The 27,504-nt window shown below is 39.1% G+C and overlaps 1 protein-coding gene across 1 annotated transcript in view; it reads right to left on the bottom strand.

Moving 5' to 3' along the window:
• Nucleotides 1–20,547: 20,547 nt before the first annotated feature.
• Nucleotides 20,548–27,504, bottom strand: part of LOC111964942 (R-spondin-3) — a 209,076-nt gene continuing 202,119 nt past the window's right edge. Inside the window, exons 6-7 of the mRNA XM_023988823.2 lie at nt 20,825–20,830; nt 20,548–20,558 (exon numbers count right to left, since the gene is read on the bottom strand). Of these exons, the coding sequence (XP_023844591.2) occupies nt 20,548–20,558; nt 20,825–20,830 (17 nt within the window). The remainder of the gene's footprint in view (nt 20,559–20,824; nt 20,831–27,504) is intronic.

Raw genomic sequence — 27,504 nt, 5'->3', positions numbered from 1 at the left:
TTTTGATACTGGCTGAAAGGAATGTCTGAATATTTAATATTTTTATCTGTTTTCATCGATGGTTTCACCATTAAGGATGGCTCGGCTATTTTGCATGGAGCCTGGCAGATGTAGATTTATTTTCTGAGCTGTCTACGCTCTGCCTTTCCCTGAATATATTGATGCATTTTCCCATTTTGCTGTGCACTGGTGCCTCTGCATATGTAATAAACTAGCACACACACTGTTATAAAATCAACCAACTGACAGTGGTATCATACTGCTTTTTACAAGCAGGTCTGTTATTGCCATTGCACAGGTTTCAAAAACTAAATTAAACACATAAATAGATTTAAGATTTATATTATTAGAAATAATCATTTCATATGTGTAGGAGTTACAGTACTTATTGAAAATATAGACTAAAACCAACTTTAGCATTGACTTTATAATGTAATAATCATAGATTAATTAACTCAATATTCAGTATATTTTCTTGTTGCCCCAATTGAATACAGCTGTAATTTCCGGGGAATTAATCTGACAGAATAGAGAGTAGGGACACTACATTAGCTATGCATTTAGCGTCCAAATGTTATGCCAGTAGTTTTGYCTATTGCAGCCTGGCATGGTATTTCCCTTTGATGCTAATCATATAGGATTTCTACGAAGACACACAGCTGAAACAAACCTCTGAATGTTGTGTACATGAGCTACTGAATAGTGGTGTGTCCAACATGGATACATTTAAGGGTTTTATAATGTGACTCTTTAAGTTGTTGAATGAGGTTTAATCCTAATGGCTACCTCTTCCAAAATAAAGCCTTCAAAACTATTTCAAGACAACAGCATGACACTTTGATTAATAAAGCATGTACCCTAGCCCTTTGAAAGGAAACAGGCAATGGGCAAGTATAGCTTTTTGTACTTATAAAATATAAGAAATAAAGTGCCTTCAGAAGGTATTCATACACCTTGACTTATTCCACATTGTGTTACAGCGTGAATTCAAAATATTTTAAATAAATACAAAGTAGCACCATCTACACACAGTACCCCATAATTGCAAAGTGAAAACCTGTTTTTTGAAATTCTTGCAAATATATTGAAAGTTAAATATATAAATATCTMATTTACATAACTATTCACACCCCTGAGCCAATACTGTACATTATATAATCACCTTTGACAGTGATTACAGCTGTCTACAGCTGAGTCTTTCTGGGTAAGTCTCTACAAGCTTTGCACACCTGGATTGTACAATATTTGCACATTATAATTTTTKTAATTCTTCAAGCTCTGTCAAGTTGGTAGTTGATCAATGCTAGACATACATTTTAAAGTATTGCCATAGATTTTCAAGTAGATCAAGTCAAAACTGGAAATTGGCCACTCAGGAACATTCACTGTATTCTTGGTAAGCAACTCCAGTGTATATTTGACCTTGTGTTTTAGGTTATTGTGCTGCTGAAATTTGAATTCATCTCACAGTGTCTGGTGGAAAACAGACTGAACCAGATTTTCCTCTAGGATTYTTCCTGTGCTTAGCTCCATTCCATACATTTTTTATCCTGAAAAACTCCCCAGTCCTTATTGATTACAAACATACMCATAACATGATACAGCTACTGTACCACTATGCTTGAATATATAGACAGTGGTACTCAGTAATGTGTTGTTTTGAATTTGTCCCAAACATAACACTTTCAGGACAAAAAGTGAATTGCTTTGCCACATTTTTTGCAATATTACTTTAGTGCCTTGTTGCAAACAGGATGCACGTTTTGGAATATTTGTATTCTGTACAGGCTTCCTTCTTTTCACTCTGTCAATTAGGTTAGTGTTGTGGAGTAACTACAATGTTGTTGATCCATCCCCAGTTTTCTCCTATTACAGCCATTAAACTCTGTAACTGTTTTAAAGTCACCATTGGCCTCATGGTGAAATCCCTGAGTGGTTTCCTTCCTCTCCGGCAACTGAGTTAGGAAGGACACCTGTATCTTTGGAACGACTGGGTGTATTGATACACTATCCAAAGTGTAATTAATAACTTCACAATGCTCAAAGGGATATTCAATGTTTGCTTTTTTTATTTATACCCATCTACCAATAGGTGCCCTTCTTTGCGAAGCATTGGAAAACCTCCCTGGTCTTTGTGTTTCAAATGCACTGCTCGAATGAGGGACCTTACAGATAATTGTATGTGTGGGATACAGAGATGAGGTAGTCGTTCAAAAATAATGTTAAACACTATTATTGCASAGAGAGTGAGTCCATGCAACTTATTATGTGACTTGTTAAGCAAATTTGTACTCCTGAACTTATTTAGGCTTGCCATARCAAAGGGGTTGAATACTTATTGACTCAATACATTTCAGCTTTTAATTTTTAATTAATTGGTCAAAATTTCAAAAAACATCATTCCAGTTTGACATTAAGGGGTATTGTGTGTAGGCCAGTGACAAAAAAATCTCTATTTAATCCAATTTAATTTCAGGCTGTAACATAACAAAATGTGAAAAAAGTCAAGGGGTGTGAATACTTTCTGAAGGCACTGTAAATGAAAGGGGGAAATCACTGTCGTTGTGAAAACACTTACCGAGGTAAACTCATGTTGAATTGTACCAGAGGGTAAAATCAAGATAATCTCATAGCCTAGGACCAAATCACAGTTTAGCTAGCTAGCTATTAMGATTAACATTTACGTTAACAGTCTGTCACAAGGTACGAATGACAGGAGATCATAGGTACTAGTTATTTCAACCATTTTGATTATGTATTTTACATTCTGCAATTTCCCCCACACAATATATGACATTACCTTCTCTTTACTCCAAAATATCACTATTGCAAGCAAAGATACATTAGGTCTACAAGAGACTTTAATKATTATTTCTACATTTAAACATTAAAGTCTTAAAAAAGATGTAAGTCATGTAAATTCCAAATGATGTCACAATCTCTGACTTTTGACTATTTGAAAAGACATCCAGATTACCAATAAGAATATGCTAAGGGTCAACAGTGTCCCATGTTGCTCTCATCCTCCTTTCTAACAACAACAAGGTTTTATTTCCAGGTTTACACATCACTCCCGATGGGAGTGGCATAGTGTGTTCATCTTCCTCCTCTCTTTTCTTTCAGCACTTCCCTAAACCCCATTTTAGCCTAATCTTAAAATGTGTGGCATTTAGACTTTTTTTGTCCGTATTTTTTATGCTGTTGTTGTGTTTTGTTGTCACAAACCAAATGATAATCATAAGASCCCGTTGTTTAGTATCTTCCCTAGTAAACAGACAGTATCTGGATGTGGGTGCAGAGCAGAGCAGAGGAAGGAAGAAGTGGTGCATCTCTGGGGAGAGAGAGAGACAGATCTGGCTGTTGTGTTGTGTACTTCTCCAGGGCCCGAGGTGCTGTTGGCAGTGGGGACAGTGGAGTGGGCACACTCTCAGACATCTGTTTGCACACTGCTGCTGGAACTGCTGGCTGGGGGGAGCACTCAGCCGGCACAACAACCACCAGCATCACCTACCCTACCTTCGGTTGAAAATGGACTTTTGCAGAAATTGACATATTGATAGGGTATATACCTCATTGTGTGGTTTTAAATGACAACAGTGCTTGTTGTTGAGAGCAGAATGCAGTGTCCAAGATATATACCATATTACAAGATTAAGAAAATGTAAATGTSACAATATTTGAGTACCACATAGATATTATGTATTTATCTAGGCAAGTCAATTAAGAACAAATTCTTATTTATAGTGAGGGCCTAAACCAGCCAGACCCAGATATCGCCGGGCAAATTGTGTGGTGCCCTATGGGACTCCCATTCGCAGCCGGTTGTGAATCGAATAAATCTATAACCTCTTGAACTTTGGTATCGTACCTCATATTTTCACCAAAATAGACCTTGCTTTCGTATCTGAGGCCCGAAGGACAGGCGTGGTCGGCACTGAAACTGCTCCAGCTGTATCCACTACCTACCCATGTACACACACACACACACACACATTCACGTACATACGCATCCACGCACACACTCACTCAAACACACTCCCATGCACACCTCACCTTCTCTGGCCAATCCCCAACTACCTTAGCAGCAACCAACAGAAGATATGTCATATTCTATTGTTCTTTTCAGGCATAGTAGTGAGCCATACATTACCCATTGCTTGGGGTGGCAGGTAGCCTAGTGGTTAGAGCGTTGGGCCAGTAACCAAAAGGTTGCTGGATCAAATCCCGTGCTGCCTCTGAACAAGGCAGTTAACCAACTGTTCCCTGGTAGGCTGTCATTGTAAATCAGGATTTGTTCTTAACTGACTTGCCTCACTAAATAAAAAATACAAGCATAGTTGGAATTTTCAAAACAATTAAAGCAACCAACTCACCTGACACACACCCTTCTGTGCTGTGATTGTGAATGACTACTCAAATGTGACACAACAGTTCTAATCAATTGATTTAGCATTGGATCGTATCTACCCTCTCCCTGTAATCAGATTATGAGTGCACAGTACTGTGTCTGTACACTGTATACCTTCACCTATTAATATGATCAACCTTGTGTCATTGATTTCCCCAGYGATGGAAACACTATCATGTTAATTATCACAACCATCTGGTCCAGACAGTGAAAAAGCTTCCTCYGCCTGTCTCTCACAGATTTGTAGCTGTCAGTCAGTCAACCCTCCGTCTTCAAACAAGTCACCAGGGCTTAGGAAGAGCAGAGCAGCAGAGATCACTAACTCTACTGTAGCTTCAGTCTCAAGGGATTTAGGAGTGGCGTTAGATTCATCTCCAGCTGGAAATTTGACTCTCCTTCTCTCACAATATTGTTGCTCGCACCTCCTATACCACAAATCACTATGGATTTTGGTGCTTGGTTGGTTCACACTGGAAACCCTTTTGCTGCATGGATATGTATTTGTGGTGTTTTTATAAAGACAACCTAATTTCTTCACAGTATGTGTTCCCTTCAGTGAAATGTAATTGATTGTATTCAGTGAAGATTAAGATGTTTTCAGTCAAATGAGACAATAACACGCTGGCATGCTGCATTTACCCTGACACAAAATGATAACTTTATATTGTTGTGTTGTACGTAACATGGTGATAATAAGAGGTATTACTGTTTGGTTTATTTCAATCGCTTTGGTGCAATTTTCACAAGTATGTGGTACATTTTCACAACGCTCAGTACAAAAATCTAAACAGATCATCAACATGGCAGTTGTTTCAAAACTAGGGTTGCMAAGCTACCGGTAATTTACCAAAGTTACCGTAATCTTCAGTAATTTTGKTAATTAACAGAAAATATATGGCAAACTATCGTAACTTTGGTAATTTATACTCAAATAACTTKWAAAAAATTATTCATGTAAAGTATTCATTTATTATATCTGTGTCCATGAGTTTCTAGTAGATAGACTATATGGTTCAACAGAAAATAKACTAATTAATGAGAAAAAGCATCTAATCAACAATTGCATTATTTTCAATTAACTCTGCAACTCTTCAAACTATTGATTTTTTCCACAAGTGCTGCCAGTTTGACACCCAAAATATTGACAATAAATACATATTGAGATAGTAAAATAAATAMGTTTGTAAAAAAAGATATAAAGGATATTTAATGCTGAAACCCTCATTAAATACCAATGGTATTCACTAAAWTGATGGTTTATATTTAGGATAATGTTTYACAGCTTTGTCATTCTATTTTTWATTTKWAAATGATCTTATATCATTATTTCATATGTTTTACAWGTGATAAGKGCAGCAGGTAGCCTAGCGGTTAAGAGTGTTGGGCCGGTAACTSWAAGGTCTCTCGTTTGAATCCCGAGCCAACTAGGTGAAAAATCTATCATTGTGCCCTTGAGCAAGGCACTTAACCCTAATTGCTCGTGTAAATSGCTCTGGAGAAGTGTCTGCAAAATTATTTCAATGTAAAATAATGCCACACAAAGGGCCAGAGATTATTACAGACACCTGTGATAATCTGAAGTACCCAAAAGAGCCACTAGATGTGATAGATTACATAAAATCCTTGAAAGATACCAACATTCTGGTAGTTTACTGGCAAATTTTTCCCTTTGCAACCCTATTCAAAACTAAGCACATTTTCAATTGACTAATAAGTACAACACACAACATCATACTGTAACTTTTTCACCAAACTTGTGTTTCACATTACAATACATGTTCATATAAAGTAATTGCTTTTAACAATKCAATGCTCACATTACTTTTGATATGATTGTCTTCTCATTTGTTAAAATACATTTGACTATTACTTAATCCGACTGCTCTTAATTGATAATCACTTAACSTTTTGGTAAACCTAAAGATTTTAAACTGTTTTTTTCTAYCATAGATTTTAAGAACTACATAATGAAAATATATGTTTGTAAAGAATAAACATATAAAGTATGATATATATACTTTAATGTACTATTAKGATGATGAATATTGTGATTTCACTTCACAGTCAATTTTAAGCAATCTGATATTGACAAGATCAGAGATTTACTCTACCGTATAAACGAAAACAGCAGTAACTACACTTTAGTTAAAATTGAGTTAAGGCTGAAATCAGGCTATGTAGTATCTGTTTTTTGTCTTGTGACAAAGTGTCCTGGTTCAATTATCTTCCGTTTCAGAAAATAAATGGTGTCAAATTTGCAGTAACTACAAAATCCAAGTCAAAACCAAGGCAAACAGCAGTAAGTGAAGTTACTAAATGAAGTTACTGCACTCTGGCTCTGTTCCACTGTGTTTAGACTGCAGTTACTGCAGTTTGCCTTGCCCCTCACACACACTATGAGACTGCCAAGAAAGTTGGATAAACACCTTTAGATATTAGATTGTGCACTTTGCTTTTGCATTACCCAAATATTGTTTAAGGTCATACAAAGGCAGAGGGCAGTATCAGCATTTTAGGGGTCATAGGTCAGATCAGTGGTCATGGTTTATATATATATATATATATAAAAAATTACTTCATAATACAGTTTTTGTTCAACCACTTGTGCAATTTTTGTGGTATGTGGTATGTGGTACATAACAGCACAAAAATCTAAACAGATCATCAAAATTGCTCATGTTTCAAAACTAAAGCCACATTTTAAATGTCTGAGTACAACAAACAAATTAACAGTCACTTGTTCACTCACCAAATCATTCTTTCAATTTGCATAATATTCAATCTAAGTATCTGCTTTCAAAATGCAATATTCACTTTACTTTTGATATGATTTCTTGTCATTGTTTAACCAATACATTAACTATCACTTAACCAAACTGCGAAACTGCATAACTACTGAACCAAAATTATGTAGTGCCTAGTTAACGTAATCTGAAACAGTGTACATTTTCTATCAGTTTGACATCAATTTAGTTGGAAGGTAAATCCTAAATGGATTTGGCTTTAAAATACATTCATCATCTTCTCCATAGCCAATGTGCTTCACAATGTCAAATGGAAAAGAGTCACTCTATGTCTTCCCTATTTGAAATATGATGTGTAGTGTACAATGCACTGCGAAATACTGGTTTATATAACAGTGTATTCCACTCATTGTCTGAATTTACACAGTAAGCTGATTCATTTCAAACAGGAGAGACAGGCGATACTGTAAACAGTGACAAGTCACATAAAAAAAGAAAGTGATCTTGTACAATGTTGCATGGGCAGAAAATGGAAAACAACACTGTGCTGCATTTTTACAGTAGCTAACTGCTTTACCAATACCCCTATTTCTGATGTTTTATTCTAACATATGTAACTATAAGGATAATGTAAACTAACATATTTCTCAACATGCTCACAACTTGCCATTGGATTCAAATCATTTGAAATTCTATTTACCATCTACTATTTTTTTCTATTCGACACTTCAAAAAAACAGGTTTGAAATGTGTATCTTGTTACTTTTTGCTATGTGGATTTCATGCGTAGTTTAAATGACTCAATGCTAGCCTATCATTACTGATGTATTGGTGACGAACAAAATGTTTCTTCATGGTATTTCACGGAAACTTTATTTGCATGAATGAACTTCAGGACAGATGGTGAAACCCCAATGAATGCACAATCAAAGGTTCGGAACATAAGATAGTGGGCATTACAAGTGTTATCAGTTTAGAGTTTGGTACTTAGAGTTAGAAAATATACCACTTACATCTRAAACATTTGCAAAAGTGACTGAAAAACAAAAACGGTAAGATAATACATAAGTACATTATCACTTATCTACCTACAACATATTTGGCTGGAGAACCCAAAAAAACTTTAAAGCCATTTTTCTCAGATTCGCTGTTTGCCTTCAGTTCAGCTGGCTGCCCTGCCCTTGCACTTAGTCTTCCTCTTGTTCCCCTATCGCCATGGGTACACCTTCCTGTAAACGATGGCACTATACTTTGGTTTAACCTGTTCTGTCTTAAAAATTACTGTAGATGTCCTTAAAGAYTAGAATGTTCCAAAGTGGTTAGCCAAAAAGTTGAGAAGATACTGTAGATGACACATGCATCATTCAGGGTTACTATCAAACAGGTATGTCACATTTCTGTTTCGTCCAKAACTTGTTATCTGCTTGTAGCAGGACATRTTTACAGGGATCTTTTTCTCTAACTATAAGTGACATCCCACTGCGCACAAACTGGTTGAATCAACATTGTTTCAACGTAATTTGGCAACGTATTGTGACGTGGAATCTATGTGGAAAATACATTGGATTTGAACAAAGTCATTAACGTTGTTTTGAGGATGAAATTTCAACCACAGGATTATGTCATCATGGTAACCAAATTTCAGCATAGACTAACCTTGCACAAAATATGTTGATTTTGTACCTTTAAAACAATGTCAGATTTCCAACATTATATCCACTATCAMAASGACAAAAAATTWGGCTTGRCAGCATCTACTGGAGAATTGATCAATGTACAGCTAGCTTTTGGTCTCCCATCCAAAGTTTTAACCAAGCCTTGCTAAGCTATGATACTGACTATTGCCAATGTGCTATTGTGAGAACGATTGTTGAGAGATCTCCACATAAAAATGAAATACTGTAGATTCACTGCTGCTATTGAATTCATTAAAAAGGGTAGGTTTAAGAGAGCAAATTAAATGTAACCATAATTTATCGATCATCAATTATGTTAATTCGGCCTGTTTTAGCATTTTCAAAGTCATCAACAGCTATTGTTTGAATTCAACCCAGAATTCCACTAAAAATAGACAATACAATAAGCTTAGGGTTTCAAGCTCTGGTTGATTTCAAATGTAAAGATAATTAGGGATATTGAAATGTGTTTGGCAACCAAATATCAAAATTTGAAGGAGATGCATTWTCTGCTTGGATAGTTTCATCTGTGCCACTGAATTAGTCTGGCTTTAATTCCAGTTTGTCTACAAATAATATAATTATATGTTGGATTCACCTCTCCATCTCAACCAAAAATCTAAGTGAAAGAATAGGTCTAAATCAAACCAATTTTTTAAAAGTGTATTTAAAGTTTGATTTTATTTAGTGTAATTTGTAATTTGATACAGTGTAATTTACAGTACTGTAGGAAAATTACATTCAGAGGGCAATTTTGAAACATGTACAGTTGAAGTCGGAAGTTTACATACCCTTAGCCAATAACATTTAAACTCAGTTTTTCACAATTCCTGACATTTAATCCAAGTAAAAAAGTGTCTGTCTTAGGTCAGTTAGGATCACCACTTTATTTTAAGAATGTGAAATGTCAGAATAATAGTAAGGAGAATGATTCATTTCTTTCATCACATTCCCAGTGGGTCAGAAGTTTACATACACTCAATTAGTTATTGTAGCATTGCTTTTAAATTGTTTAACTTGGGTCAAACAAGCTTCCACAATAAGTTGGGTGAATTTTTGGCACATTCCTCCTGACAGAGCTGTGTAATACTGAGTCAGGTTTGTAGGCCTCCTTGCTCGCACACGCTTTTAAAGTTCTGCCCACAAATGTCTATAGGATTGAGGTCAGGGCTTTATGATGGCCACTCCAATACCTTGACTTTGTTGTCCTTAATTTAAGCCATTTTGCCACATGTTTGGAAGTTGCTTGGGGTCATTGTCAACTTGGAAGACTCATTGCGACCAAGCTTTAACTTTCTGACTGATGTCTTGAGATGTTGCTTCAATATATCCACATAATTTTCCTCCCTCATGATGCCATCTATTTTGTGAAGTGCACCAGTCCCTCCTGCAGCCAAAGCACCCCAAAACATGATGCTGCCACCCCGTGCTTCACAGTTGGGATGGTGTTCTTCGGCTTACAATCTTCCCCTTTTTCCTCCAAACATAACGGTTGTCATTATGGCCAAACAGTTCTGTTTTTATTTCATCAGACCAGAGGACATTTCTCCAAAAAGTACGATCTTTGTCCCCATGTGCAGTTGCAAACCGTAGTCTGGCTTTTTTATGGCGTTTTGGAGCAGTGGCTTCTTCCTTGCTGAGCGGCTTTCAGGTTATGTCGATATAGGACTCGTTTTACTGTGGATATAGATACTTTTGTACCTGTTTCCCTCCAGCATCTTCACAAAGTCCTTTTCTGTTGTTCTGGGATTGATTTGCACTTTTCGCACCAAAGTATACGTTCATATCTAGGAGACAGAAGGCTCTCCTTCCTGAGCGGTATGACGGCTGCGTGGTCCAATGGTGTTTATACTTGCGTACTATTGTTTGAAATTCATCCACAGGTACACCTCCAATTGACTCAAATTATGTCAGTTAGCCTATCAAAGCTTCTAAAGCCATGACAATGATTTTCTGAGATTTTCCAAGCTGTTTAAAGGCACAAGTCAATTTAGTGTATGTAAACATCTGACCCAATGGAATTGTGATACAGTGAAATAATCTGTCTGGAAACCATTGTTGGAAAAATTACTTGTGTATGCACAAAGTAGATGTCCCTAACCGACTTGCCAAAAACTATAGTTTGTTAACAAGACATTTGTGGAGTGGTTGAAAAACGATTTTAATGACTCCAACCTAAGTGTATGTAAACTTCCGACTTCAACTGTACTTGAAATTTAGCTAACCCTGGACCATGATAAGAACTGTCTGACAGTCACCAGGGGAAGAGCAAGCAAGTTCCATGTTGGTCACTGGATATGGAAAGTGATGGCAGTGGCAGGGGCCAACTGAAATAAGCAGATAAATGCTTCCATCCTTAAAGAGATACTTCTGGATTTTGGCTATGACGCCCTTTATCTATTTACGCAGAGTCAGATGAATTTATGGATACCATTTGTATGTCTCTGCATCCAGTATGCAGGAAGTTGGAGGTAGTTTCGCAAGCCAATGCTAATTAAATTAGCACAATGACTGGAAGTCTATGGTATCTACAAGCATGCTAGCAGTTACCATAGACATCCAGGCATTGCGCTAATGCTAGTTAGCAATTGTGCTAACGCTAGTTAGCAACTTCTCAAACTGCACGCAGAGACACAGGAATGATATCCACAAGTTAATCTGACTGTGGGGAAGTATATAAAGGGTTCATTGCCAAAATCCTGAAGTATCCCTTTAGATGAAGCATAGTTGACTAGTTAACCCTTTCAATTATCGCCTAGTCTCAGACCCCAATTTCAAAATCCTGGATTGGGTCATTTCACAGGCGACTTGCTTGCCTTACTTGACAGTTCAATTGGCTAATTGAAGAAGTACATGTCTAGTTTATGTGATGTTTAAGAAATTCTACTTAAGTCAGAGTCATGACAATAACGTATTTTTGGGGGGGGGAGGGGGGGGGACTTTAAAAAATGTACTCAAGGTGGTAGGCTACAGCAGCTGTATTATGGAGGAACAATTCGGAATTCAACTAATTTTACATTGTAAAGTAGGTCTACTATGCAATTGTAATAATCTGACAAATATGAAATGTGCTTCTCTTTTCCTACAATGAAATTATTTGAGGCTTCTATAGTGTCATAGAGTCCAGAACAATGTAAGCGGTGCATGTGTAGACTCGCAAGCCGCCTGATCTCGCGAGTTTATCTAGTAATTTCAAGGCTAGCTGTGTGTGTATGTGTGCGTGTGTGTGTGTGTGTGTATGTGTGCGTGTGTGTGTGTGCGTGCGTGCGTGCGTGCAGTGAGAGTCTGTGTCCAGTGTGCAAAATTACAGCTGTTAATGCTTACTCTAGGCCTATGAAGTAATCAGTTGGGTTTCATAAATGGAAAAATAAAATATCCTTCAGATAACTTAAATATTCATTATAATGTAGTATTCTCTAATTATTTTATCTAAAAACTAAAACGGACATTTTTCAAGTTTGACATGGTGGGAATTGGAATGCACCGACAAACGCATATCCAAAACCCGTGCCAAATATTGGTGGTTCAAAATGTGTTGAGAATTATTTGGCTAACCCCACAAAATGTGACATTCCACTAGTAATTAACAATTAAGAAATCACTACTTCGGTAGCACAAGCTAAAAGTCAAGTTTAAGAAGCGGTGTCTACGGTACCCGTGGAGGCACAAACGTTATCTTCAAACAAAAGCGCGAAACGCTTTCACCTCCCCAGTCAGTCCGTGCGGATCGCAACTCAGTGCAGCCTCATCTCGGAGAACGCCATTGAGAAAGAGTGAGTGAAAGAGAGAGAGCGAGCTAGAGAGAAATAGAGCAGATCAGAGGAAGAGAAAGGAAAGAGACAGAGCGACATACTCTGTGAAAAAAGTGTCCATAATTCGTCACCCTTTCTTTCTCAATTTCCATCACAAACCCTACCGGTGCTTGGATGAACCAAAACCTATCGATCAGTCAGTGCTACACCTGGATCTCCTGACCAGCTCCGAGCAGGCATGTCCCGAAGGAAGCAGAGCAACCCCAGGCAAATTAAACGTAAGTTTTACAGCCTCGCTGTCCTGTTATCTACCAAAGCTTGTTGGAGAAGTTAAATTAGGTTAGTGAGGGACTAGTCACTTCGGCACCGATGTCAATTGGCAATCCCAGATTTAATTGATACTGTTGATGTAGTTTCGTTCATTGATAAATTAGTTATGTTTTTGATCAATCATATTCTGTCATATGCTATTGCTGAGAAAGGTGTTCCATCTTCTGACTTTTCAAATTATGTGTTTCCAAATATAGGAGGGAGACTATGTTATTTAAAAGTTTGCTTGGTGTTTTCTTAGAAGTGGATCAGGTATTTTATCATATTTGACATATTATTTATGTCAAGCAAATCAGGATTCTATTCTTGTGATTTATTATAATGTGCTGATATGATCTACAGACATTAAACACCTAAAGTTAAAGAGKGCATATCCTTTGCAAACTGTCTTCTTGGAATTCTGTTTCCAATTAAACAAATTAAGTATTATATCTTAAACCTAAGCAATAAAGAAATTATGTAGTAATACTAATGTCAGATGTACTGAATAACCACTCAAATGAGTAATGTCCCCTTCTCTCACACACACACACACACACACACACACACACACACACCACACACAACACACACACACAACACACACACACACCACACACACACACACACACACACACACCACACACACACCACACAAAACTGTATAAATAAATTAAACCTAAATTAAAACTTTTACAATATAGCATGAACCCTAATCATTCTGCAGATTTAGGTAGTGATTGTGTCACTGTCTTAATATATAATTGTTATACACAATTATAACTGGACAGGTTATATACATTTAAAAAAATACTGAAAAGTGTTTCATGGTAATATAATAACTAAAATATATATGTCAAATACAATGGATAGTGTTTTTAATAGTACTACATGTACTTGTTGCTTAGTTTCCATCCCCATTTCAACAAAGCATTGTGCTCTGGATCTCTGATAATTCAAGGGTTATTTCAATCACTTCAAATACCAACGCTTTGAGTGAAATACCATGTGACATGAGACAGAATTGATCTATAGGATTTTATTTCCTGTGATTTTAAACAAGCTGTGAAATGTGTTTATGTATTCCAAATGTGGAATTGAAATGGCTGGCCTAGCAGGCTTCCCAGTGGAAATGTCATACTAACAGTGGTCATAGCAACGTTGCATTTTAGGTCTGCTCTTTAGAGACTTGAATACAACGGTGACTTTTATTGTGCCTTTATTAATTTTGTATTGCAAAGATTCATCGTATTCATCATACTTTTCTTGTTATAAGCAGTGTAGTGAATTGTGGTGTTAAGAACATTTGCAACACACATCTATACACCTACTGTACAATACAGTTCTATGTCTATTTGCCTGTCATTAGCTGTATGACTGTCTATGTGGTTATTCTATATTGGCCATGTCATTTAGCTGTATGACTGTCTATGTGGTTATTCTATATTGGCCATGTCATTTAGCTGTATGACTGTCTATGTGGTTATTCTATTTGGCCATGTCATTTAGCTGTATGACTGTCTATGTGGTTATTCTATATTGGCCATGTCATTTAGCGTATGCTGTCATATAGTGGTATTCTATATTAGACCATGTCATTTAGCTGTTATGACTGTCTATGTGGTTATTCTATATTGCATGTATTTAGCTATGACTGTCTATGTGGTTATCTATATTGGCCATGTCATTTAGCTGTATGACTGTCTATGTGGTTATTCTATATTGCCATGTCATTTAGCTGTATGACTGTCTATGTGGTTATTCTATATTGACCATGTCATTAGCTGTATGACGTCTATGTGGTATTTCTATATTGGCCATGTCATTTAGCTGTATGACGTCTATGTGGTTATTCTATATTGACCATGTCATTTAGCTGTATGACGGTCTATGTGGTTATTCTATATTGACCATGTCATTTAGCTGTATGACTGTCTATTGTGGTTATTCTATATTGGACCATGTCATTTAGCTGTATGACGTCTATGTGGTTATTCTATATTGGCCATGCCTTTAGCTGTATGACGGTCTATGTGGTTATTCTATATTGACCATGTCATTTAGCTGTATGACTGTCTATGTGGTTATTCTATATTGCATGTCATTTAGCTGTATGACGGTCTATGTGGTTATTCTATATTGGCCATGTCATTTAGCTGTATGACGGTCTATGTGTTATTTCTATTATTGCCATGTCATTTAGCTGTATGGACTGTCTATGTGGTTATTCTATATTGGCCATGTCATTTAGCTGTATGACGGTCTATGTGGGTTATTCTATATTGGCCATGTCATTTAGCTGTATGGACTGTCTATGTGGTTATTCTAATATTTGACCATGTCATTTAGCTGTATGACTGGTCTATGTGGTTATTCTATATTGACATTGTTTAATTAGCTTGTATGACTGTCTATGTGGTTATTCTATATTGGCCATGTCATTTACGTCGGGCTGATTCACTGGGAAACCCTTGTCCTCAGACTTGTGTTTATTTGAAGAGCAGGTAGGAGGAGACTCCTTTGGGATGTCTCATTGTTGTCCGACTTATAGACACGATGAGAAAAAATAATGAGTACTGTCCACTCTCAAGTTATTTTAGATAACTCAAAAATATTTTTGGGTTTCAATATGTGAAATAGTTATTCCAGTAATAGTGTGATTGGTAATGTGGATACAGCAAGAGGAATAAATATATACTTCATTTATACAGTGTGTGTGTCTGTGTGTGTGTAAATTATGATTCTGTTTTTACATGAGGAATTTATTTAATAGTGGTTACGATTAGTCAGTAATTGATGGCTGTCAACAAAATGTACTTATATATTCAAGGAAGATTTTGAAACATTTTTTTTTTTGCAGTATCAGCAAAATGGCAATACATTACTGCAAATGTCTATTTTCTAAAAGATCTTCAACGGCTTGTCACTCACTGTCACAGCTTGTTTTATGTATTTACAGTCTGAACATATTTTCCGTCATTTTAGCATTTTAGGCAAGTTAAGAAGTTGATAGTCGGAAATATATTTGTCAGTACCTATGAATATATTTTCAAAGAACACTTAGAAAATTGGTTCTGATTACCTAATGTAAGTGGGTATCATGGTTCTGAATTATGAACTTACCGGTTATAGATTAAATGCAAACGCTCCAAGACTCTTTTGATGTAGACGGAACTATTGAAATTATGTTTGTTGTAATTTAATAATAATACGAAGAAAAAAAACTGTTTTTCTGCTCGKTATAATTACAGTGTAATTGGTATGCATGTGTTGCTATTCATGATTATTTTGAGCAGAGAAAGCATTGCTGATCTATGAGGAATACGCACAAACCTGTATACTATAGCCTAGCATGATGTGCTAAACCCACTTGTGTAAGAACCAATCACAAGGAGGATGCCTCTGAATTTTGTTGTCAAGCAAAGAAGTACTGCCTTGATGTGATCATCCTCATATCCACTGTGACCCAGGCGTGTCTGAATTACTATGTCATGTGTAAGAGGTTGTTAATGAGAGGTGAGGAGTGAGGATACAGTCTTGAAAGAACTAAAGCCCTAGTCAGAAACAGAAAGGTCAAAGGAAACCTCAATGTGTCCTACCCCAGGAACTAGGAGCTAGGGGAAGGCCTGAGGACCAGGAACCAGGCAATGCACAGAAAGTCAGCGCAGACAGTCATTCTAAAGGACAAAAAGGTTGTTGGGCGCAGTTTCCCCCCCATCCTGCATATATTGGGCCGTTATCTAAAATTGTGATTTATGCAGTATTTTAATATTTTGCTTATTCCTTCCCCTTGGGTGCTCTCTGAGCGGTGATAAAAAGGCGAAGCTGAAAGAGCACCATTAATTTGCTCCGATGACTGGGGAGATAAGGACAGATAATGGAAAAGATAAGCAGGGAAGATATACCATCAGAAACCCGATTATTACCATTAAAATTCCAACCCAGCAATCTGCAGCCGGCTGATAATTCCCTCTCCGTTTCCACCACTTTGGATGATAAGGCAAAAAATAGTCACTCAGTGCTCCTTGATTAGGCTGCCTGGATATCCCGATAATACTGTGATAAATTATGTATTTCCCCCTTGTTTTTTTCCTCTGAAACGTTACATCTGATTTTTTTCTTCTATATTTCTGGGTCGTCCCTGTATCCCTCCCTCCTTGCCTCTCTTCCTCTCCCAAGAARGGGATAAAAACCCATACACTTTTATTGTAATAAGAGTTTGATAGAAAGGGGAGATAGTGGAGGAGGTGTTTTGTATGGRAGCACATATCAATGTTATCAGTCCATCTCTGTGGGCCAGCTGCTAGCTGCTGTTGTTTCTAGCCTTATCACCCCGTGCCAATATGCCAATAAATTGCCCAGATTGCCAGCTAGCCGCTCCAAAGCAGATCAGCTAAATTTGACAGAAATTATGGAAATATGGCTGATGCTCAGCGGAATTTGGTCGATTAGCGGAGAAATAATGTGAATTCCTTCAAGGTCCCTCCTCCCCCCCCCCCCCCCCTCTACCCTCTGTGGCTCCTATTGTTATGGTGTGGTGTGTCCATACCTCTCCCACTGAGGGGTACATTTGATTCTTAATAGGAAGGCAGAGATATGAACAGAGCTGAATGGAACGCCTCCCCTCAGAGTCATTTTTCTGTAAATTGCTCCCAAAGTTTGGTGGCGTGTAGATGAGCCAAATGATGTAGGGAGCCTCTTCCCCCAGTGTTGTTTATGGAGGATCCATGATCGAATGTCAGATGGCTTATTAAATTGACTTAGCACTCTTCCCTGGCTGTTTGTCTTCACTACAGTACATGGTGCCTGTGACTTCGTGAATTCTGTTGTAGCGTTAACTAGCCTTTACCAGATACAGGACTGCTCCTCTCGCTGTTAAACCATTCAGTGGAGTCCAGAACTTGTACTGTGCAGAAATGAAACAACACTGTGATGAGTATGTACAGTATATGTTCATTCTAGAAGGATAACTACTATATATATTTAAGGTTGTAGATCTTTTGACTGCTCAGAAAGACTTGATCTTACATCAGCATACAGTTTATCATATCAGGTGACATTTATTTCTTTGAGCAGTATTTTCAAGGCAATTACAGTGGTTTGTATGGGAAAGGGGAGTGTTTACTGAATTGGTTGCCGACTTCTGTGTGGGTGTGTGTGTGTGTGTGTGTGTGTGTGTGTGTGTGTGTGTTGTGTGTGTGTGTGTGTGTGTTGTTGTGTGTGTGTGTGTGTGTGTGTGTGTGTGTGTGTGTGTGTGTGTGTGTGTGTGTGTGTGTGTGTGTGTGTGTGTGTGGTGTGTGTGTGTGACTGGGGATTGTGGTCAACTTTAGGCTTGTGCACTGTCATGAAAGGTAATCTGCCTAGTAGAAGTGTGCTTCTATTTGACCTCTGTCACAGCTGAATCAACTTGTAAATCAACTCAAGCAGTCTGATGTTTTGGGGGGGAATCATCATATCTGTGTTCGAATCCAGCCTCTCGTATTTAAGGGTTTTTTTTTCATTCGTCTGACATCACGCCTGCCTCTCTTGTGCTCCTCATAGATTTCTGTCATATGAAGAATGGTTGTTGAATGCCAACTTTCCCTCAAACATCTGTTCCCTGCCAATAACAGCTTGTGTTGTGTTGCTGCCTCGTCGTCTTGGCGGAAGGATCCCGGTTGCCTTCACTCTCTTTCTCAAGCACTGATGTTGCACCACCAATGTATGCAAATAGCATGCTGTCTCCAGTCTTCACTGATTTCTGGCTATTTTATTTAACATTTATACGTTCAAGTATTGTTGTTGATTGTATGTCACATTGAGTTAAGCGCCCGTTTTATAGCACATTCGGATATAACATTAGAACTATGAAATGGAATGTAGAGTGTGGATGGATGTGTGTTTCCTTTGTTGAAAACACTGCCAGCTGAAGTGGAGGCTGAGCTGAAGTTGGCATGGCTGGTGTGTGTGGTGAGTGTGAGTGAGTGGGTGTGAGTGTGTGTGTGTTCACGTGGTGCTGCAGTGCAGCTTGAACAGCACAGTGAGATGTGGGCATTGGTCGCTGGGTCGCTGGTTTCAAAAGGTGGAGGTCATTTCCTGGCACTGTTTCCTCTTTGTCTTCCTCTTTCCTGTAATTCCACCACCATCATTCCAGTGACTCTTCACTGTAGCAAGTCATTATCTGCTCCTTCATAGTTGTCAATGGATTATTCAACATGGATTGTTGTTTTTCAGGATCTGATCACAGAAATGTTTTTCAGTTTTAGTGCTACTCTGCTGGCTACATAGATGGGTTAGGGTTAGATTGCTCAGTCCCTTTCAAAGAATTTCTATTAAAATGACATTTTCTCTCTTACGTCCCTTTTCATTTGCATGCTGTTGTAAATAAAATAAAAGAATAGGTAATTGTGCCCCAACAAATCCTAATAATTTGTTCCTCAGTTTATTTAGATTTGATATCAAGTGATGCCTTTTGAGCCCCAGGTAACAATTGACTTTCAGCCGTTTGAGTTAATAGCCTTGTCTCTAGCTTGTACGGATCAATATGTGTATTAATTAATCACCGCTATCAGGAGCCGGATCTGGTTCCATTTGTTGTTACATCAGCAAAATATCAATAGAGAAAGTGGACTCCCTGATCGTCATGGCAACTTCATCTCTTAGGTCAAAGAGAGTTTATCTTATCTTGCTGCCGAGAGTGGCAAACTGCTTAGGAATCTAGTTTAGACTYTAAGATCATCGATTTAAGCTTTTTTTCTTGTTGTTTCGGGGAGGGGAGAAAAAAAGAGGGCTGCATTCTAATCACAACAGAGATGTTWAGATTTGAATATTGATCACTCTCCAAAGGCCATTATAGGATAGCTATGGCCTCTAGTCCAGCTGTTGTTCAAGTACGTCCTTTTAAGACCCAAACAAGGCTTTGATTATCAGTGTCAGCGTGTCAACACGGAGTATGTCTGTGTAGCTGTCTGACARTASGRKWCYWMYKSYWMMRRMMMMRGSYKRRKYYKRAAWKSCATCCTTCCYACTATATAGGATGCCAAGTCAGACACACAATACAATGTTAACAGACCAGTGTCTATACACATCCTGACACTTCTCTTCATCATGACACCATAAACATTCACATATATTTTTTGGCATATTGAATAATAAGTAAATTGATAGATTTTGGTATATCCCTGTATCAGCCACATTTATCTTGGTGCACAGTTCATAAAAACTGTATTGTAGATAACATAGCGGTAGGCAAGTTTGTTTCGATAAAGGCTTTGTGTATATTATGAATATGGCCAGTTTTTACAGGATGTGACTTTGCAATGTGCATGTTGATATGATATGAATATAATCATGTGTGGGTCTGCGCATCATCATGATGTGTCAGGGAGGTGGACCAGGGTCTGGTCTCACAGGAAGTTGGCCTGGTGGTGTTGGGATCTGCTGGGTCCCTCTATGACTATGGCCCAATTGGTACACTATTCCCTATATAGTGCACTACTTTTGGCCAGAGCCCTGGTCAAAAATAGTGTACTACAGTATATAGGGGATACATTTGGGATGCACRCCATGCCTCTACCTCATCAGCGGGAGAATAGTCCTCAGGCTAGGAGCACACAGGAACATGTTTTTGCCCCCCTCTCTTTTTGCCTTCAGGACACAATTGCCTCATTTAACATTCTCTATTTGGCCCCTGCCAAGAGGGGAAACAGCCAGGGAGTAAAAGAGCCACCACACATCATGAATTCTTTCATTTAACTTGTAAATTCCCTTTCACCTTGGTGATGGCTGCACGTTTATCTGTCGTGATGGCTGGAGATATCGCTCAATTAAGGGCTTTTCTGAGGTTACTTCCCAATATCGGAGTGATTTTTGTCGTCTGACGTCATGTTATATTATCAATATGGATATTATGGGTTCTGTTTGGGTTTTTAAACAGCTTAGAAGATAAACACTTGCCTTCCTCTGTTCTATTCTAAAGYAGAATGTTCAAGGACTCTATTGTTCTAGAATTTCTCTGGAAACTTTTTCCCACTGTGGAGAAATACAGTTCCCATGTATATTTTTTGGGGAGAAAATGTTTCAATGTTGTGTTAATAATGTGCTATTAGTTACAGTGTGTTCACAAAGTCATGCATTATCACTGCAAATTTATTTTCTGGGGTGCCAGTTTCCTGCAGTGAAGGTTTGGTTGAATCCAGGCCCTTGAGGATAGAGGAGGTGACTCAGCCTAGCAGCTGTGAATGTAAAAATGAGTTGTGAACGTAATGTAATAACAAAAGTCTACAGCTTTACCCTCACAGGAGCAACAACGTCCTTTRTTTTTATTTTCCATKACATATTAGGTGACTGAAAAGGGGTGATTTAGTCAACATAATTTTTTGAMCAAGATATGAGTTGGCACGGCAGAAAATGAAGCCCTAATAGCTGTTACGTTTAAGTCTCTCTCTTGGCAGGAATTAGCCAAGGCTGTGAAGGACAAGAACAGGGGAAGATAGAACTTTGCATTTCTTGGGCATTAAGGATAAAACGTGTCAGGCGTCGTAGTTAAGGGATAGGTGGCTACAGCGGATTAAGTAGCAAGCCTTTCAGTTCAATTTGTACATCCGCATTTCTCTGGGCCCAACAGCACAAAACACTGCTAAGGGTTCACTGGAAAATCACTAATGACAAAGCTTTGTAAATAGATAAACAATTTATGTAAAATGTGCTGAAAATATAAAACAAACTTCAAAACATGTTAATACTTTAAAGAGGCTATGTTTTGATTGGCCGCATAGCGTGGCAGCAAAGCGCGTAYGGCTGTTGACAGCCCAGTTTACATCCCCCTGATCAGAGGGCATATCTGCATATGATTAGCCTGGATGCACACAAATATTCATAATGGAATGATATGCCAATTGTCAGTGGCTGATGTTGATCGATTATGTTTTAAACGAGATTATGCAAATCAGATTGGAGRAAGAAGTGAGTCTGAAAGGCTGTGATGAGAAGAGTGACAGGTTGCAAAGTGTTATTTCTCCTGTCCTGTAATTAGTCCCCAGCAGTTTGAACTAGGTCAAATAAATAGCTATGAAGTGAGATGGTGATGGAGAGGAATGGAACTGCCTACCTGCCTTTCAGAATCAGACAGCAGTGGATCTCATCTCAAAGAATTCTAATCTGCTAATTGCTAAAGACTGGTCTGGTGACAGTGACCGAGTAGCTTTGGCCGAGCAAAATGCTTTGCCTTATTATATCAGATGTGTTTTTTTTTAACCAAGGTTACACCAATCAGCCATTCCCCAGGCCCAAACCACAGATAGCTTGGCTAAACGCTAAACACATCCTCTCATTCAAGACATGATAGTTAGAGTCCCAGTTTAGTCTAACTGAAACCTATTGATTCTGTCTCTATAAAAGGCTGGTATTAACGTCCATCCCCGTGATAAAATGGTGGTGMTGCTTTAGTGGGTGTAACATGCTGGTCTACACAGACCTAGAGCCCAGAGTAGACCGTGGTCTCTCTGTGTGAACCATGTGTCTGGSATTCTCCAAAGAGACACATTTGACCATCATGAAGTTTCTGAAGCTTCTGAAACAGGATAACAACTGGGTCAGATGATAAGCTYGAGCAAAACAGGGGAAGAAAGTAGAAGAAAGTGATTGATTGATGTCTCTTTCCCGCCATCACAAGCAGTTGACAGTTGGTTTAGGATCAGATGATTTCACTCTCTAGACTGGAGTGAGGGGAAGCTAGGCAAATCTTCAGGACAAAAAGGTCAAGGGCGTCTCTCCTCTCCTTCCTCCTCTCCTTCTCCTACTCTCCCTCTCTCTCTTTCTCAACAGCTTGCTTTGACAAACAGGGAAATGTTGCTAAGATTGGTGAAAAAAGACAGAACATACCGTCACAGCTAGTAATATTCTATGGAATGACTGACKATAGTTGGAGAATATAGCTCACTGGCCCTGTGGTCAGCATTAGCYCTAGACTGTAACATTTCCTTCTCAATCATTTGAATAGAATTTTCCTTTGGAGTATTGAATAAGATGAACAACAGCTTTCATTTGGGGTAAATCTGTTCTTGTCAGCAGGATCTGATAATGCTACGTGGTACCATAGTATGAACCAGCTAACCAGTGAGAACATGGAAGTTGTTTGAGGTGGAAACTACAGCAACTCTCTCTCTCTGTGGTTTCTGAAGGGGGTGAACATGGAACAGTGACAATGGATGATTGGATGATTGGATGCGTACTGTAAACAAACACAATCCACCACAACCCTCTACGTCTACATCATCCTCAGCATCATCCCTTCCAAACCACCAACAGAGAATCCTTTCCCAGTACAAAGTTCAGTGCAGAGTCTTTGTGAGATGTGGTAAGATACTGGATCTCCAAGTTAATAAGGTCTTGTCTAGTCCACTGCTCTTTGACTAGTGTGAAGTCATCTCTATATCCAGTTAGCTTGTCTTAATGTCTGGAAGTCACAGCAGATTTTAGGTACAACTGTATAACATTAAGTCATCCAAAATGATAAGGCTATACTTTTCGACAGCCACAACGATGCCACTGTTTATGTATATTGTGATATCACACACCACACACACACACACACACACACACACACACACACACACACCCACACACACACACACACACCACACACACACACCACACACCACACACACACACACACACACACACACACACACACACACACACACACACACCCACACACACACACACAGCACACACACACACACACAGCCTTATGGAAATATTATGAAGGGCCAGCATGGTGGTGATTCAGTAATGTGAGTGTGTGTGTGTGATGCAGTAGAACCTGTCTCTTTCAGACAGCCAGGCTGGGCTGTCTCCATTTACCAGGACTCTATCGTCCATTAGCTTTGTCTAGGGGACGCTTTCAACATCAGGGTCTCACTTGGAATGAAGTGGCTATGATAACAGCAGTCAAACTGCACTATTATGKATCAGTTGTTTTAATCATCTTCCATTGAAAAACCATTCCTCCTCTATTGACTACAACCACTAACCTGACAAAACATGGATTAGCCCAAAGAGATGTTCAGACAATGGAAACCGTCCATCCAACCATCATTAGGGAAAGCAACCACTGTTTGTTTGAAGTGGTTGAAATGACAACCTTCTTGTCAAAGACTCCTCCAGGAGAATAAAAGGGATTTGTAATTAACATAATAATTATAGCCTATGTGTTTGACCTATGGTGTCCCGTTACAATGCTTCAATCCTTCAGCAATGCTTGGCAAAGCGTGATGATAAAAACCCCATTATACACAGTGAAAATGTAATGAACTTTATTTATCAAAGATGTTTGTCAGGCAATGTTGTTATTTGGGTGAAGACCAATATACTGAAGTKTTTGTGTTATTTGTAGCATTTTGCCCAGATACATTTTAGTTCAACTCATATCTTTCCAATGTCCCTACAAGTGATGTCTAAACAGGGTGGCTGGTTTTATCTGAAATGCAGTTCTTGGTTTCATGTAAAACATCYCATTCTGTAGCTTTAGCTGCAGCTGCCTTATCGTTTTCCCTTATTTCTTCCTAGTCATTTATTTCAATCCCCCATGTTTATATGTTTCACTCTCCTTTCATTCCTGTGATTGCCTTTCATAAGTTCAAACACTCTACAACACTTCTGGTAACTTTAGATGTGTATTCACTGTGATCCAACACTAGTTWTTGTATTGTACTGTAGAGCATAGAGTGTCCAGCTCTGTCTTGAGCCTGAACTAAGACGTTGAAAACATCATGACCTAAATCAATGATGAATAATAACAGAACAGAAGCATCCCCTAAGCAGGTATTGTATAGGCTACCTAGAGTAGGCCTACAGTATGTGTGAGAGAGAGAGTGTGTTCATACTGTACCTGCATGGTGCTCCTCTACAGCTCCAGTTCCTGTGGTTGCTTTGGTCTTTGTCTGCCACCTATCAGCGTATCAGCAGTGTGTCTGAGGCCCAGTTGTATAATGCACCATTTCTGGCTTTGTGGGGGGAGACGGCGGCCGGGCAGCGGAATCGCCCCAGGCCTTCCCCTCAGTGAGTGGATTAACATCGGCCTGCTTTAGCGCTACTCTACCACGGTGTGAAATCTGCCCCGCTCTGGGTCCAGGCGACGGACCCCACTACCCCGCTCCCCCCCTCAACGCAAAGCCTCTCACAGCCATCTGTGAAATGCAGAAACTCTGTGTCTAAGTTGAGTTCAGATCCCAACCGCCAGCCGTGGCGGGGCCAGGAAGCAAATGGCCAGGCAATTGATGGTTGGGGATCAGCTCACTGATGTCGTGCCGCGTGTGCAGGAACCCTGCCTGCCCCCCCCCCCCGCACCGCGGGCGTGTTGGAGGAGGTCTGGGGCTCTGGGTGCTGGCCGAGAGATCTCTGCCTGGTTCCTGCTTGCAGGTCCAAATCCCCCCTCTGTGCATGCCTGCCTGTCTGTGTGGAGGCGGTGGCACTGCTCCCCTGAGCCCATGCCCAGTCCTTTGAAGATAAGATTTTGATACAGAGTCCCTTTCGGTACGTCGCTAGCTAACGGATGCTCTTTGTGTGTGTCACTGCCCATGCCTGGCCTCTGTTTAGAGCCYKGCGCTACAACTCTTGGTCATAAGGAATGTATAGGTTGTATTTAGGTGAGGGGTGGATAACTACCCTGATAATGGGTGGTTGGGATGTTAATGGTTTAAACATTAGTAGTAATGTTGAACCACATTSAGTTGTTGATTAGTCTCTGGTGTCAGACTTGTGTTGATCATAAACGTCTCAAAACAGATCTTTTCTGTGTAATTTGTTTATCTCAAGTTTTGTAGTTGATTTGATTTTGAAGTTGTTTTTTTTGTCTTCTGGAATCGTGCTGCATGTATCATACATGTACTGGAGTCCTATTTGATTGATCAGAGAGGCCACAGAATAGTTATTCACCCCTTTTACTATGTATATGGTCTGGAGATGTCAGGCAGGTTATTACTGAGTTGGTCAATATACATCACTTCCCCAAAGAATTACCTTGTTATCTGAAATGATATTCAATAAAGTATGACCCCAGAAATACCAGTGGAGTCGAGTGCATGTGGATTCTGGCTTATACAACAAAAAAACACTTTATTGGAATTAAGATCACAGTCAAGATTACCTGAGGAAACAGCAGTGAGATTTTCTGTTTCTGCTCCCTCCTTCACATCTGCCACGTTATTCTTTCACTCTTGGGAGCCGCTGTGTGTGTGTGTGTGTGTGTGTGTGTGTGTGTGGTGTGTGTGTGGTGTGTGTGTGTGTGTGTGTTTTTTTTGTGTGTGTGTGTGTGTGTGTGTGTGTGTGTGTGTGGTGTGTTGTGTGTGTGTGTGTGTGACACTATGATGTGTGAAGGCTGTTGAGGATGGCTATATCATTTCAGAGAGAGCGCCCATTACATTCTCTCAGTATGTTTCTGGGAACGCACCCACACCCACCCCACCCACAACACACACACACGACACACAGCAACACGACAGTATGTCTATTAAGTTGTACACAGGCAGGAGACAGTCACAGTGATCATGGACAGTGACGACAGAGAACAAGTTTACAGTACACACATGCTGTTTGCTCCATGGATACAGCACATTGTATTCTTTTCCAACTTCCAACTGATCTTTACTCAAGAGGGCTCTGTCTGCATGGTTAAAAGCACCGTCTTGGGAGTCTCCGAAGTAGAGTTTGCTGCCTCCATAAATATATTTGTTTACCTTTGCAATTGCCTCTTGCACACTGCTTTCAGCGAATACTATGTTTTTCATTTTTTTTCTTCCATTGAATTTTCATTTTGTCTTTTTTTCCTCGCTCTGCTAGCTTTTCCACTCAGGGAATTTACATAGTGACTAAGCTGAGTTTGTGGTTAAAACAGACAGACATACAGACAGACAGACAGAAGAGTACTTAGGAGCATGGGATTTGTGATGAGCTGTTGGGTGTATGCTATCACAAAGACACTGTAAGTACATTCTAATTAGTGATGTATGAGGACACCGTCCTATTGGAATGGGGTATCAAAAGCATCAACGCTCCTCACTAGATGAGGGCAGTTCCTGTGTGTGTGTGTGTGTGGTGTGTGTGTGTGTGTGTGGTGTGTGTGTGTGTGTGTGTGTGTGTGTGGTGTGTGTGTGTGTGTGTGTGTGTGTGTGTGTGTGTGTGTGTGTGTGTGTGTGTGTGTGTGTGGTGTGTGTGTGTGTGTGTTGTGTTGGTGGTGGATGGAAGATGTGCTGCTGCTGCTAGTGGTGGTGGTGCTGGACTCAGAGGCGAGACGGCTTTCACAAACCATCATATATGCCATGCAATCATAAAGACACATTTATGCACAGATCTCACTCCAAAGCCACAGGATGAAAAAACATCAAGGGAATATTTTGGTTGAGTTTCCTCATTCAAAAAGAACTGATTATGATGAGCTCTCTTCTCTCCACTTCTTTCTTTCATGCAGATGTTGAGAGTAAGAAGTGTTGAATTTGACTCTCCATGTTTAAAATTGGGCAAGAAACCCACAATCAGCCAGAGAGTGAGCCATCAGATAATCATCATAATAGAATAGAGACGAAACACAGATTCAAACAGTTTGGATAATTATTGTGTACTGGACCCTTAATGAGATA

The sequence above is a fragment of the Salvelinus sp. IW2-2015 genome, linkage group LG6.1, assembly GCF_002910315.2.
Source record: "Salvelinus sp. IW2-2015 linkage group LG6.1, ASM291031v2, whole genome shotgun sequence".
NCBI classification, from domain to species: domain Eukaryota; kingdom Metazoa; phylum Chordata; class Actinopteri; order Salmoniformes; family Salmonidae; genus Salvelinus; species Salvelinus sp. IW2-2015.
Note: the sequence above shows the minus strand (reverse complement) of the source record. Positions and strands in the feature narration are given on the sequence as shown.